The following is a 13832-nucleotide window of genomic DNA, read 5'->3' on the forward strand; positions in this document are numbered from 1 at the left end:
CTTACTGGCCACAAGTGAAATTAAAAAAAAAAATCTGTATTTAAAACATTGACCACTGACCAATGTATACTAAATGTATACTATTTGTTTTCATGGAGTAAAGAGTTGAGACTGTGTCTCTCCAGCTTCAGATGTTCTTCAATAAAGAAAATACTTTACAACTCTTAGAAGTTAGCATTTTTGCTACTCAAAGCACACACTATTAAACCCAGAACCCGTTTGGTATGTAGAAATGTGCTCTGGCTGCCTTAGTGCTGAGATCCCCGCACACCAGTGTGGACATGTGTGCTTCCCTTGCTACTCTGCGCTGTAACATAGGAAGTGGCTAGTAGTCCCTTGCACCACATTAGAAATCTGCATGAGACACAGTAACAGCAGCTGGGCCCTCATATAGTAAATGGAGGGGAGTTTCAAATAAGGGAAGGGTTGTAAAGAAGGTTCTGAGACCACCAGCTATTGCTACCATGAGAGGCAAAGTAGGGGGTGACTCAGCGGCAGCCTGTGGGGCATGGAGTCCATCAGCCTGGGAGGAGGGGTGGCAGAGGCACAGGTGCAGGGGAACCTGAGGCCTGGTTCTAGGATCTGCTTGGACAGAAGGACAAGTACTGGGCTGAGCGGGCCCTGATCACGGAGTTCTGGAAAATAGGCCTCAGGTCTTAAGGGTGGCATGGCTGACTCAGAGGTTCCAGAGTTGGAAAGGGCTTCTGTAGCTAAAGCTTCATGGAACAGATGGAATGACACAGGAAAAGAAGAAGCAAGTGATGAGCACCTTGGGCTGTGGTGTGAGAGAAAAAGGGAGCTGGTCAGGAGATGAAAAGCAGTGCCTTGGGCAGCAATTTGCACCTGTCAAACAGAACCTGGAGCTAAGTCTACAGTGAGTGACTTTTCCAGTAGGGTGGGAAGGTTAGTGAAGTGACAGTACCTTCGAAGTTCAAGTGCCAAGCCAACTGAAAAGGGAAATGAACAGTTTAGTCTTCCCCAAGGTTAGTGGGGCTTGGGATTGTTATAGGTGGAATCGTATCCTATCCCCTCATTCATATGTGAAAGTTCTAACCCCCATACCACAGGTTGTGACTATATTTGGAGAAGTGTTTTTTATAGAGTTGATCAAGTCAAAGCGAAATCATTAAAGTTGTCCCTAATCCAATATGACTGGTGATCTTATAAAAAGGGGAAATTTGGACACAAACACACATAAAGGGAAGGTGGTGGCCATCTACAAGACAAGGAGAGAGGCCTGGAGCAGATCATTCCCTCATGGGCCTCAGAAAGAACCAACCCAGCTGACACCATTCATCTTGTCCTTCTAGCCTCCAGATGTGGGAGACAACACATTTTTATTGTGTGAGCCACCCAGTCTGTGGTACTTTGCTATGGCAGCTCTAGAAGATTAAGACAGATGAAATGTGCCTGGAGAGACTGAAGACACTGAATGAGGGAAGAATTGAGAAGGAAGAGGGCAGAGAGGAAAGGCAGATTTGTGTATCTGTGGCCAACAAAAGCGATGCTGTTAAGCAAGGCCCTGGAAACATACTCCAGGTGGACTGCCAGGAAATCCTAACAATATTTAATTTTAAAAAACAACTTCAGCAGAAAGCCTGTCCACGGAGGTGAGGGCTGCCTCCAACAGTATGTTCCCCACCTAGCACCAACCATGCCCTGGCCACCCATGTGGAGGAGATTGAGGGTGGGGCAGGACTGTGTAGAGCAAAGGTTTGGGGAAGCACCATGGGGACCCTAACTGGTAATGTCTGAACCACAGCTCAAACTCAGCCCCTGAAGACCAAGGGTGACCACAGCCGGGCTGCCTGGTCTTGATGTGCACTGTTCTCTATTTTTTTAATCTCAGAAAATATCAGTGAAAAAGTGTGGCAGGAGAGGGAAACTTTACCCCTTCTTCAAGGGGCACTGTTCTGCGGCTCAGCACAGGCCCCCCTTTCTGCTGTGCTACTAGAATCTAGAAACAAACCACGATGCATTTTTCAAATACCTTCCACTGACTCCCCATATGGTACCCTGCATAATTGGTACTGCTACCCCCATAACACCTCTGAGTCAAGTTCCTGTAAAAGCTGAGTCAAACTTGGTAGCTAATAATACTTCATCTATGTACCATCAGCATAAGACAGAGGTGCTAAGATTTTTAACTCTAACCCAGCAAATGGCATCTGGGTTGGTGTGTGAAAGGAACCTGCTGGAACATGACTGTAAAGGTTTGAACCCTGATAGTCAAGGGCAGAGGGCCTTCAGTATAATGTGCTTACACCTAGCATGCACCCATTTCTGAAATACCATCTTTACTTGAACAGAAAGACATGCTCTTTTGAAAAGAAGAAAAACAAAAAGATACCTGAGGCCTCATTCGTGGATTCCATCGCACGTAATAGTTTACCCATAATTCCAAATGACTCATACTAGCAACAGGATATAAGACGTGGTTTTCATAATTCACAAAGAAGGGATTAGAAAATTCATCGATCTGACTATTGATATAAGACCATAAGGATATAGTCTTCGTATATATATCCTGAAAAACAAAAAAGGAATACATTGAAATAAATTCAGCTTTTCTTCACATCCTTAAGAATTTGTATTACATAAAGAAAAGGACTTGCATAACAAATGAATTGAATTCAAATTTTTATTTGAATTCAATTTACTAAGCCCCACACCCATCCCTCTGTCATGCATCAGCTCATGCTAGGGATGGCACGGAAACACACACTGATTACTGTCCTGGAAAAATGGATTGCTGAGTTAACATCTGGCAACTGCATCTGTGTGAAGGCGGAATGAGAACTTTCTAACAGCCATGGAATGATGGGGCTCATCCATAGCAAATACATTTTTAATTCCGGTTTGCAGTTTGTTTTTTGACTCTTAATATTAATGACTGTGGGTAGAATTTACAGATAAGATTCCTTTCTTTGGGAAACCATGGCTATCTTGTGCAAAACACACCAGGGTTGCAGGCTGGAGAAGCCTTATATAGAGAAGTCAATATATCATTAAATTATATCTCCCCACCACCTGATTTTGTGGTACATGGTTTAGAAATGTTATAATCATTTACACTGCTCATGTTTATAAATGCTATCATTTACACTGCTCATCTGAATGAGGATATCCTGGTGGGGCAGGTAAATATTAAACATGGATCAAGCCCAGTGACAAAATAAAAACAAGAAAATGATGAGGCCAAGAGTATTTTCTACCATTCTGCTCTTTTCAAGACAGCTGACTTCCTCACAAGCTATCCAGACTCAGAAAATTCAATTCGGACCTTTTCATTACTTTATAAGAGAAACACCAGCATAATTCAAGGGACCCTGAATAGCCAAAACAATTTTGAAAAAGAACAAATTTGGAGGTCTCACATTTGCCAATTTGAAAACTTATTACGAAGATACAGTAATCAATACAGGTGGTAGTGGCATTGCATGGATATAAATGTGGATCAATGGAATAGAAAAGAATACAGAAACAAATCCTCACATTTAGTCAACTGACTTTCAATAAGAGTGCCAAGAAAATAGGGGAAAGATGATGGTCTTCTCAACAAATGGTGATGGGATAACTAGATAACCACATGCAAAAGAATGAAATTGGACCCTTACTACACACTGATGGGAAGTGATTGCTAATGGTATAGGATTTCTTTTGAAGGTGACAAAAATTTTATGAAAAATGGTGATGGTTGCACACTCATTATACTAAAAACCACTGAACTGTACACTTAAAGGGTGAATTTATATCTCAAGAGAGCTGTTTTTTTTAGAGTACATTTTAGAAAAAAAAAGCGGGGGGGGGGGCCTACACCTATGTCCCTCTCCATTCAGTCCCCCTTCTACAGTGGCACTTAATGGGAAAGGCACTTGAGCAACTTGGAAAGCAATGGACAGGATATAATGCACTTACCTCTTTGAACCGCTGCTGTTCACAATTGCACAAGAAAGTCCCAAAGAGACAGCTATAAAGGTGATCCAAGATTGTAATCAAGAATAGTTCATTAAATTCGAACGCTGAAGGAAACTTAAATGGAGAGGGAAATAAGGTTAAAGGTCAATGTCTAAAACAGATTGGTACCAATATTTTTGTGAAAAGACAGCTGACACATAACTATCTACAGTTTCAAGTCCAAGCTTATAGATCTGGCTGAACTGGAAGCAATAAAAATTGTACCGTCAATGCCTAAAAAGCTTATGGAGCCCTGGCTGGTGTGGCTCAGTTGGTTGGGCATCCTCCCATGCACCAATGGGTTGCTGGTTTGATTCCTGGTCAGAGCACATGCCTGAGTTGTGGGCTCAACCCCCTGGGGGGTAGGGGGTCTGCAGGAGGTATCTGATCAATATTGCATTTTCACATCCATGATTCTCTCCCCCACTACCTTCCCCTCTCTCTAAAAATCAATTAAAAATCTAAAAAAACAAAACAAAACTCATGGAGCTCACATTTCTCCATGATGGTAGAAGTTCATATTCACTCTTCTGTCAGAAATAACTAGAAAGCTGGACAAGATATATGAAACATCTGTTTTCAGAAATTAGCACCAGACAGCATGGGACTGTGACTCCCAAGAGAAAGGAAACAGGGAGGTGAGCCCTACTATTGTCTCAGGTTTCCACCTAGAGGTACATTCTGGGCCATGAAGAAGGGGGAGGGGAGGGATTACAGGCACAGCATATATCAGAAGTGACTCAAGGAAAAATAGAAATATTTTTATATTTGAAATATATGTATTAAAAAAACAACTCATAATTTAAAACCTTCCCCTGGAGAAAACGCCTTGCACACACACCCCTCCCACCAAATGCGAACCAATATATAAGCAATTGAACCTGGCAATACATAAAAAGGGTAGCAATACATGTGGGGTTGATTTCAGGAAGGAAAGGTTGGTTTAACATTTGAAAATCAATAATGTTACAAAAAAATCAATTAGTGAAATTCGCCATATTAACAGAGTGAGGAAGAAAATCACATGATCACCTCAACTGTTTAAGCTAATTTTTTTTCTATATATTTTTATTGACTTCAGAGAAAAAGGGAGAGGGAGCAAGAGATAGACACATCAATGATGAGAGAGAATCATTGATTGACTGCCTCCTGCACGCCCCCCAACTGGGGATCGAGCCTGCAACCCAACCTGGGCACATGTGTGTGCCCTCAACCAGAATTGAACCTGGGACACTTTAGTCTCCAGGCCAACGCTCTATCCACTGAGCCAAATCAGCTAGGGCTGTTTTAGCTAATTCTTAATGGGATTTTGGAGAATTCTAACAAAGACTATTCCTTTGCTAGGAGATTCTAACTAGTAGCTGGCATTTAGTAGCCACGAGAAGGCAACCTGGAAATGATAATAATGATTCTAGTAACAGGCATGTACTGGGGGGGGGGGGTCCTACCCTGTGCCAGAATTCTAATTTTAAAACAAAGTGCCCTACGATAGAGGACTGGATAAAGAGGATGTGGTATATATACACAATGGAGTACTACACGGCCATAAGAAAGGATGAAACAGCATCATTTACAACAACATGGATGGACCCTGAGAACATTATGTGAAGTGAAATAAGTCAAACAGAAAAAGCTAAGAACTATATGATTTCACTCGTATGTGGGATATAAAACTGAAACTTATGAACACAAACAGCAGTGTGGTGGTTGTCAGAGGGAGGGGGGAGGGGGAAGAAAAGGGTCCTAATATGAGGTGACAAAAGAATATCTGACTTTGGGTGGTGGGGACATGGTTCTATATACAGATTTTGTAAATTAGTAATCCACACATGTAACCTATATGTTCATGTTGACTAATGTCACCCCAATAAAATAAAATTAAAATTATAAAAAGAACAGCAAAAACACACAAAAAAACATAGTGAAATATTAATCATCTACTGAATGAAACAAAGCCAATTAGAGCAAAACCAAATAGAACTACCCAGCATGTTTTTGTCAATTTAAAGACCTATTCCCCACTCAGAATGATGTTGGCACACTATCATGACTAATCCTGTCACCTCTAGAGTGACAACCAGGGTCACTGATAGACAAGTTTATTTTTTAGCTTAGGACTGTCCAAACTCCAACTGAAATTATTTTCCTCACCAGGATATTCCATTCTCCAATTTAACCAATTCTTCTCAGCCACCTTGGATTAAGGTCAGCTTCTCTCCATCTTAAGGATTGCTCTTATAGAAACACACAATTCTGTTCTAAGAAGCCCCATCAGAATACCATTTATTCAATAACTTCTAGGAGCTGTGGTGGTTGTTCCTTTTAGCATTCTTGTTCTCAGATTATCTAAATTAATGATCAACTAAATCTGTTTGACATGTTAAAAATAGCTACTGACAAATCTTCTGTCAGAGCCTTTAAGATTGCCCCTTACAACTCTGACAATGGCCTCACATTCCAAATGGCTTTTAAAAGGCCAAGTGTATAATATGTCCACTTTCCCAGTCTTTTACTATGCATCTTAGTTATGCCCTATTCACAAATTATTAGACCATGAAGTTTAATTTGAAGCAAATATATAACATTTGTGTTTATTGAAGTTTTATTAAATCAAGGATAGGAATGGAAAAATCTATTTTCTTTTCAAACATTTAAAAATATGTTTACTAACAGGACAGCAAGACTTTTATTGACATACTAGAGGCCCGGTGCACAAGATTTGTGCACTGGAGTGTGTGTGTGTGGGGGGGTCCCTCAGCCTGGCCTGCACACTCTAGCAGTCCATGACCCCTTGCTCCTTATCGCCTGCCTAAAGTGGAGGTGGGAGAGGCTCTGGCCACCACCACTGCGCTCGCCAGCCGTGAGCCCAGCTTCTGGCTGAGCAGTGCACCCCCTGTGGGAGCGAGCACACAGACCTCCAGGGGGCAGCTCCTGCATTGAGTGTCTGCCCCCTGGTGATCAATGCCCATCATAACGACCGGTCGTTCTGCTGTTTGGTCGATTTGCATATTAAACTTTTATTATATAGGATTTTTGAATCTTATGAGTCTTCATTCCTAAGCCTGCATTCTGGATCTGGGAGCTCAGTTAGGTACATTCTAAAACAGCCGTGGGCAAACTATGGCCCGCGGGCCAGATCCGGCCCGTTTGAAATGAATAAAACTAAAAAAAAAAAAAAAAAAAAAAAGACCGTACCCTTTTATGTAATGATGTTTACTTTGAATTTATATTAGTTCACACAAACACTCCATCCATGCTTTTGTTCCGGCCCTCCGGTCCAGTTTAAGAACCCATTGTGGCCCTTGAGTCAAAAAGTCTGCCCACCCCTGTTCTAAAACCACTGACTCTGAGCCTTATTCTGGCCTAGTGGGCACCAGTTATGGAAGGTGACATGGGGCAGCCCTCAGCCCAAGCCCATCAGCACTCAAGACACTGGAATGCAAAGGCTCCTACTCACCTCAACTGCTATTCTCATTCAAAGGGCATTATGGCATTAAATTCAACTCAGAAAACATTTCATGAGGGCAAGTAGCAATAATTTGTTTTGGCCTCTTCTCCTGGAAACTATACCATTTACATAAAAAGTGTGGTCTTAAACCAGGGATGGGAAAACTTTTTGACTTGAGGGCCACAATGGGTTCTTAAACTAGACCAGAGGGCCGGAACAAAAGCATGGATGGAGTGTTTGTGTGAACTAATATAAATTCAAAGTAAACATCATTACATAAAAGGGTATGGTCTTTTTTTCTTTAGTTTTATTCATTTCAAATGGGCCGGATCCAGCCCGCAGGCTGTAGTTTGCCCACAGCTGTCTTAAACACTCCACTGAAATCTACACTAATAAAAGAGAAAGATGCAAATTGACTGTACCTTCACGACACCCACCAGCCAATCAGGAGTGTGCAAATCAACCCAACAAAGATGGTGGTTAATTTGCATATGCAGGTGCCAAGCGGCCAGGGGCAGGGCAGGACGCTTGCATCATTGCCGTGGCGACGATGCAGGCGTTCCCACTGCCCCAGCCGCTCAGGGCCTCTGGGCAGCATGGGAAGGCAGAAAGGCAGCTCCAGGCCGGAGCGAAGGCGGTGCCGGCAGCCAGGGGAAGAAAGGCCCATTCTTGCACAAATCTTTGTGCATCGGGCCTCTAGTCCATAATAAAATTCTGCACTTCTCGAGGGGCAAAAATAACAACAACTTAAACTTATCCAAAAAGGTAGAGTCTGTTAAAGTCTGGCTGTTGTAGAATGTCTTTGAGACTCTTTTCTAAAGAATCCCTCAATTTTCCCCTTAGTTCATTTTATATCAATTTGTGCACAGAGATTAGTTTATTTTATTCTGAGTTTTCTGACAGCTTTATACTGCATTAACTTACTTGATTTAGCAGCAGACAACCTAAAAATAGGTTAATCTTGTTATATTAACACATCTTTTCTAACAAGTTACATCCATTCACTTGTGACTTAATTGATAGATAAAGACCAATCATTCATGTTTCTACATCTAATGCACTAACAATATCATTTAAAAATAATTATGCACATTTCATGGACAGAGTCTTAGAGCTGTGAAAGGCATCTGAAATTTTCTAATCCAAACCCCTTATTTTCTTTCTTAAAAACAAGCAGTACAAAAATGATGCAGATTAGACATGAAAATAGGCACTAATCAACATGACAAGTGGTAGTCAGATTGAAGATGTTAATAACAGACGCACATTTACCTAGACATTTGGGAGGAATAAGCTACTTCAGATCCACGAAGTGGTGCTTATCCCTTCAGAAGCATCAGAATTACTTTTTGTGTTCAATTTTTTAAAATATATTTTTATTGATTTCAGAGAGGAAGGGAGAAGGAGAAAGAGATAAACATCAATGATGAGAGAAAATCATTGATCAGCTGCCTCCTGCACACCCCCCACTGGGGATCAAGCCCACAACCCAGGCATGTGCCTTGATCGGAAACGAACCATGACCTCCTGGTTCATAGGTCGACGCTCAACCACTGAGCCATGCCGGCTGGGCTGTGTTCAGCCTTTTTATACATTTTTTCTATGATGGATTTCACACTTCCTTTTCTTAACCTGAATGTAACCAACATTTAATTTTTGTACTGGCTTGGTATCAACATGAACAGCAAGAAGTGCATGGCACACAAAACAGTGAGACTTCTGGCCAGCCTTGTGAGTATGTGTTTGCTGTTACCTGTCTATCACTCATACCAGGGTGTCTGCCTGTGAGAACACCACTTTTACCCCAACAATCTTTTAATTGACTGCTTTCAGTCAGCTGTGACCTGGCACTCAGATGACTGTTGAGCCCAAGCAGCTCCCTGGTCTAAAAGTAAAATTGAGTTCCAAGAGAGGCCCAAGGACTCTGGGAATTTACTTTGGTTGCTCTGATCTACTGCCCCCTTTTTACTTATTTCTGAAGGTATGTCTATGCTCTCTAGATCCTTGCTGCTCCAAGTGTGATCTATGGACCAGCAGCATGACTTGTTAGATATTTATTAGAAATGCAGACTCTCAGGCTCACCCCTAGATTCACAAATCAGAATCTATATCCTATATAATAAAAGGGTAATATGCAAATAGGCCGAACAGCAGAACCACTGAACAACCAATCAAAGCGTAATATGCTAATGATATGCTAAGGCTGCTCAACCACTCCCTATGACGTGCACTGACCACCAGGGGGCAGACAGTCACTGGTTGACCAGTCGCTATGACATGCACTGACCACCAGAGGACAGATGCTCCGACTGGTAGGTTAGCTTGCTGCTGGGGTCCAGCTGATCGGGACTGAACGAGATGGGCCGGACACGCCTTGGAGCCCTCCCGTGGTCCCTCCCCAGCCTGATCGTGCTCTGGTGGGGTCCCTCAGCCTGGCCTGTGCCCTTTTGCAATCCAGGACCCCTTAAGGGATGTCGGAGAGCCGGTTTCAGCTCAATCCCACAGGCCATTCCCCTTGGGAGGGCGCCAGATGCAGGGTTCATGGCGATCGGGACTGATCAGGTGGGAGCCTGCAGCAGGCACATTGGGGCCAGGATGAGCGGGAGCAGCAGGTAGGAGCTACAGGTGGCATTGGACTGCAGGTTTCGGCCTGATCCCTACAGGCCACCAGAGGGACCCCACCCATGCACGAATTCATTCACCTGGCCTCTAGTTTTACTATAAGCCAGAGGGGATTTCTGTGCTCCCATTAAGTATGAGCTGCACTGGTCTAGGGAAGTCCTCTGCCTGCCTCCTTTGCTCCCAACCTCTCTCCTTGCTTCTTCCCCTCTCCCCAGCTCTTCTCCCTACCTCTGACTTTCTTTCTCTAACCCTGCCCCCTCCCTCTCTCTTTACATCTCCCCTCTAGCTCTCTGCCTCTCTATCTTCCTGCCCCCTTCTGCTTCCCTCTCTCTCTACTACCCTCCCAGCCTCCCACCCCATTCTCTGCTTCCTTCTTTCTTTGCCCCCTTTCCCTGCCTACTCTTTGCCATCTCTTGTGTCCCCTCTCTTCCCTGCCTCCTCTCTCTGCCCCTTCTTTCTTACTCCCCTCTCTTTCCTACACTCCTCTCTGTGGCCTCTCCTACCCCACTCTGCCTCCTGCCCCTTTTTCTGCCCTCTTTCTGCCCCTGTTCTTGTATCCATGCACCCCTCTCTGCCTCTCTTTCTCTGCCCTTCCCTAACCCCTCTTGCACTTTCTGCCACTCTCTGCCTATTTCTGCCTGTCTCTCCCTGACCCTCTGGCTCTTTCTACCATGCCCTACCTCTCTTTCCCCTTTCTCTCTGCCCTTGCCCCTCTCTGCCTTTCTCTGTCCCTGCCCCTGCCCCTGCCCCTGTTATGTCCCCCCCTCTCTCTCCTGACCTTTCCTCTCTGCCCCTCTCTTTCCTATACTCCTCACTCTACCACCCCTCTCTCCTACCCCCTTCTGTCCCCTCTCTCCTACTCTATTCTCTGCCTCCCCCACTACCTCCTTCTGTACCTCTCTGCCCCCATGTCTTCCTCTCTGCCCCTCTGTCCCCCCTCTCTACCTCTTTCTGCCTCTCTCTGGCCCCGTCACTCTCTGCACTCCTCTACCTCCCTTACTCCACCTCTTTCTGGCCCTCTCCCTGCCCCTTTCTCTGCTTCTCTCTGCCACACTGTCTCTCTGACTCCTCTTTTTTCCTGTCCCTCTCTGTCCCTATCTCTCTCTGCCCCCTTCTCTCTCTGCCCCTCTGCCCCTCTCTCTCTGACATCATCTCTCTTTCACTCTCTGTGTCTCTGTCTTTCTTTTTCTGACTGGCTCTGGCTCTGTCTCTCTCTGATTCCAGGTCCACTTCCATGGCACAATCTCCCATCATGATGGTAAATCCTCAAACTCAGGTTTGGATGTTGGAGATGAGGGGAAAAACAATACATACCTCATGGTCTGCTTTGAATTAAAGCCCTCCAGGCCCAACTGGCTTAGGGACGGGTGGTCCATGTATGGGCTTCTTGCTTACCAGGGCCCTTTGTATTGGGGTTTTGGAACTAAGCACCAGGAGATGACAAAATACTCTGCAGTTTTCTATCTGCCATTGGTTCTTGAATAGACATTTCCCTCAGTGACCTTGGGGTTAGAGGGGCTGTGGCCTGGGGGCAGGGTATGGAGACTCCTGGATTCCCTGGTCAAATCCCCTTTGCTGGCCTTCAGTCCCATCCCCATTTCTAACACATTACATTTCTGACCCAGCAGGGGATTGACAGAAAGTGAGCAAGATAAGTAGAATGGCTAAGGAGTAGGGCCTTGGTTTGCAAGGCTTGGGGACAGGATGCTGACAAAGAACACTTGTACAAGAAAAGTAACTTTTGGTGAGAAGTTGTTTGTTTCTAATTTTCTGCTTATATTTCTAAATCTAAATGAATTAGAATAAAATGAATTAAATAATAGAAGGGATCATATTTTACACACGTCTTCATTTTGAATGAACATCAAAATTTACTCAACTCTAAGGAATGTTTGAATCAGACTGTGTAGGTCAAACATGTATTTGAAATCTCTCACCTGTCTTGTCATTTGCCAAACACAATCAATAAACTGAAGAAATATTGGAGACCGGTCGGCATCTGCATGGTTGTCATTGCCATGGCCCACTCGCTGTAAAGAAACAACAGGTTAAATGTTTTAATGTATGCATGGTCCTCTCAAGATTGCCTGGTGACAAGAATAATGTCTCTTCAGAGGGAAGGCAGGGGAGGGTGGATGGGAAGAGATCAACCAATGAACTTGTATGCATATATGCATAACCTGTGGAAACAAACAATGGGGTGATGAGGGCATGCGGGGGGGAGGCATGAGTGGGCTGGAGGAGATTAATGGGGGAAAAAGAAGGACTTATGTAATACTTTCAACAATAAAGATTAAAAGAAAAAAAAAAGAATCATGTCTCACTCCTATGTCTCAAGGCCTAACAGAATTACCAGCACATAATAGGCACTCAAAAATGTTCACTGAATTGAACTGACTTTCATTAGTCTTAGGAAAAAAAATTTCAGTGTACTACATTTTTACATGATGATTGTTTTATAATGTTTCTTTCATATAGCTGGGATCAAGAGTTATAAGCAAAGAGCCAGCATTTTTCAGTCCAAATGATGGGGTCGCCCCCAGCCACCACACCAAGTGCACAGTGTCACCCTGGAACTACCAATTAGCATCTCATAAAGCACATTATGATTGCCATTTTCTCCACAAGTGAAAAAAACACACACATTTTTTCCATTGTTCAGAAATGCCAGGAAAGTCTGAGAATAAAAATAATCATTAACAATATACAAATTTTAAGCAATTTTCTATGACTCAGAGAACCCCAAAAATCTCACTCTTGAAATAATAATGGCTAAGTCCTTGTTCTAGGAGTCCAGTGTTGTATTAATTTTTTTCCAGCTGAGATATAATTGATAGCTAGAATTGTTTTTCATAGTCTTTGATATTTTAGAAGATATTAATAGATTCAAACAAAAAGTAAAAGATAATTTCAATCACATAAATAGGACTGATAAAAACCATTGAAAATAAGTCAGATCAGAAGTGAGATTCTTTCTTTTAATAGACATTCACTGAACTCCTATGGTGTCTGTAACACATCTTGCCTGGCCCTCAGGATTTCAGGCATTTTCATGGTGTCTAGTAGAGTCCAGGACCTTGGTTAGGCATCTGGGGTACAAAGACAAATGAGACAGAGTACCCATGCTTGATGATTAATTCATTTATGGTCTGGTCATGGGAGAAAGACCTATAAATAACAAGAGCAATAAAGTGTTCCAAGGGCCACAAAGGAGCAAGTGGCCATCTTAATATGGGGTAGATGAGGGAATGAGGAGGGAAAGTCATACAAGTCAGTCATGGAGGAGGTCTCATTTGAGATAAACCTTGGAGGACAGGAAGATGCCTGCTACCTGGCTGGCCAGGGAGATAATATATCAGAAGCAATGGGGGCACCAGGGTGCCATTATTAGCTGGGCACAACTGAGGCTCAGAGGATGAAGCACAGCAAGGGAGACAAAATGAGGCTGGAAAGGTGGACTAAGGCCAGATGACCAAGTGCCTTGAATGCCAAACTGAGGAGTTTGCCCACAATCCCATAGGCCATAGGAAGACTCTGAGGTATTCACGCTGGGGAGTGGCCAGGACCTGAACTCTACACATTAAATGGTTAACTCTATGTTATATGAGTTTTACCTCAACTTTTATTTTATTTATTTTTTAAATATCTTTTTATTGATTTCAGAGAGGAAGGGAGAAGAGAGATAGAAACATCAATGATGAGAGAGAATCATTGATCGGCTGCCTCCTGCATGCCCCACACTGGGGATCAGCCCCCAACCCGGGCATGTGCCCTGACTAGGAATTAAACCATGACCTCCTGGTTC

General features: G+C 43.4%; 1 protein-coding gene across 9 annotated transcripts in view; it reads right to left on the reverse strand.

Annotated features, from left to right (window-relative positions):
* Window positions 1-13832, reverse strand: part of MTMR1 (myotubularin related protein 1) — a 68508-nt gene that overhangs the window by 4241 nt on the left and 50435 nt on the right. For all 9 annotated transcript variants that reach the window (XM_036304267.1, XM_036304264.1, XM_036304262.1 and 6 more), the window contains 3 exons: window positions 11965-12057; window positions 3919-4032; window positions 2351-2527 (listed from right to left, as the gene is read on the reverse strand). In XM_036304267.1, coding sequence (XP_036160160.1) covers window positions 2351-2527; window positions 3919-4032; window positions 11965-12057 — 384 coding nt within the window. The remainder of the gene's footprint in view (window positions 1-2350; window positions 2528-3918; window positions 4033-11964; window positions 12058-13832) is intronic.

Source organism: Myotis myotis, unplaced genomic scaffold (assembly GCF_014108235.1).
Source record: "Myotis myotis isolate mMyoMyo1 unplaced genomic scaffold, mMyoMyo1.p scaffold_m19_p_4, whole genome shotgun sequence".
Taxonomy (NCBI): Eukaryota; Metazoa; Chordata; class Mammalia; order Chiroptera; family Vespertilionidae; genus Myotis; species Myotis myotis.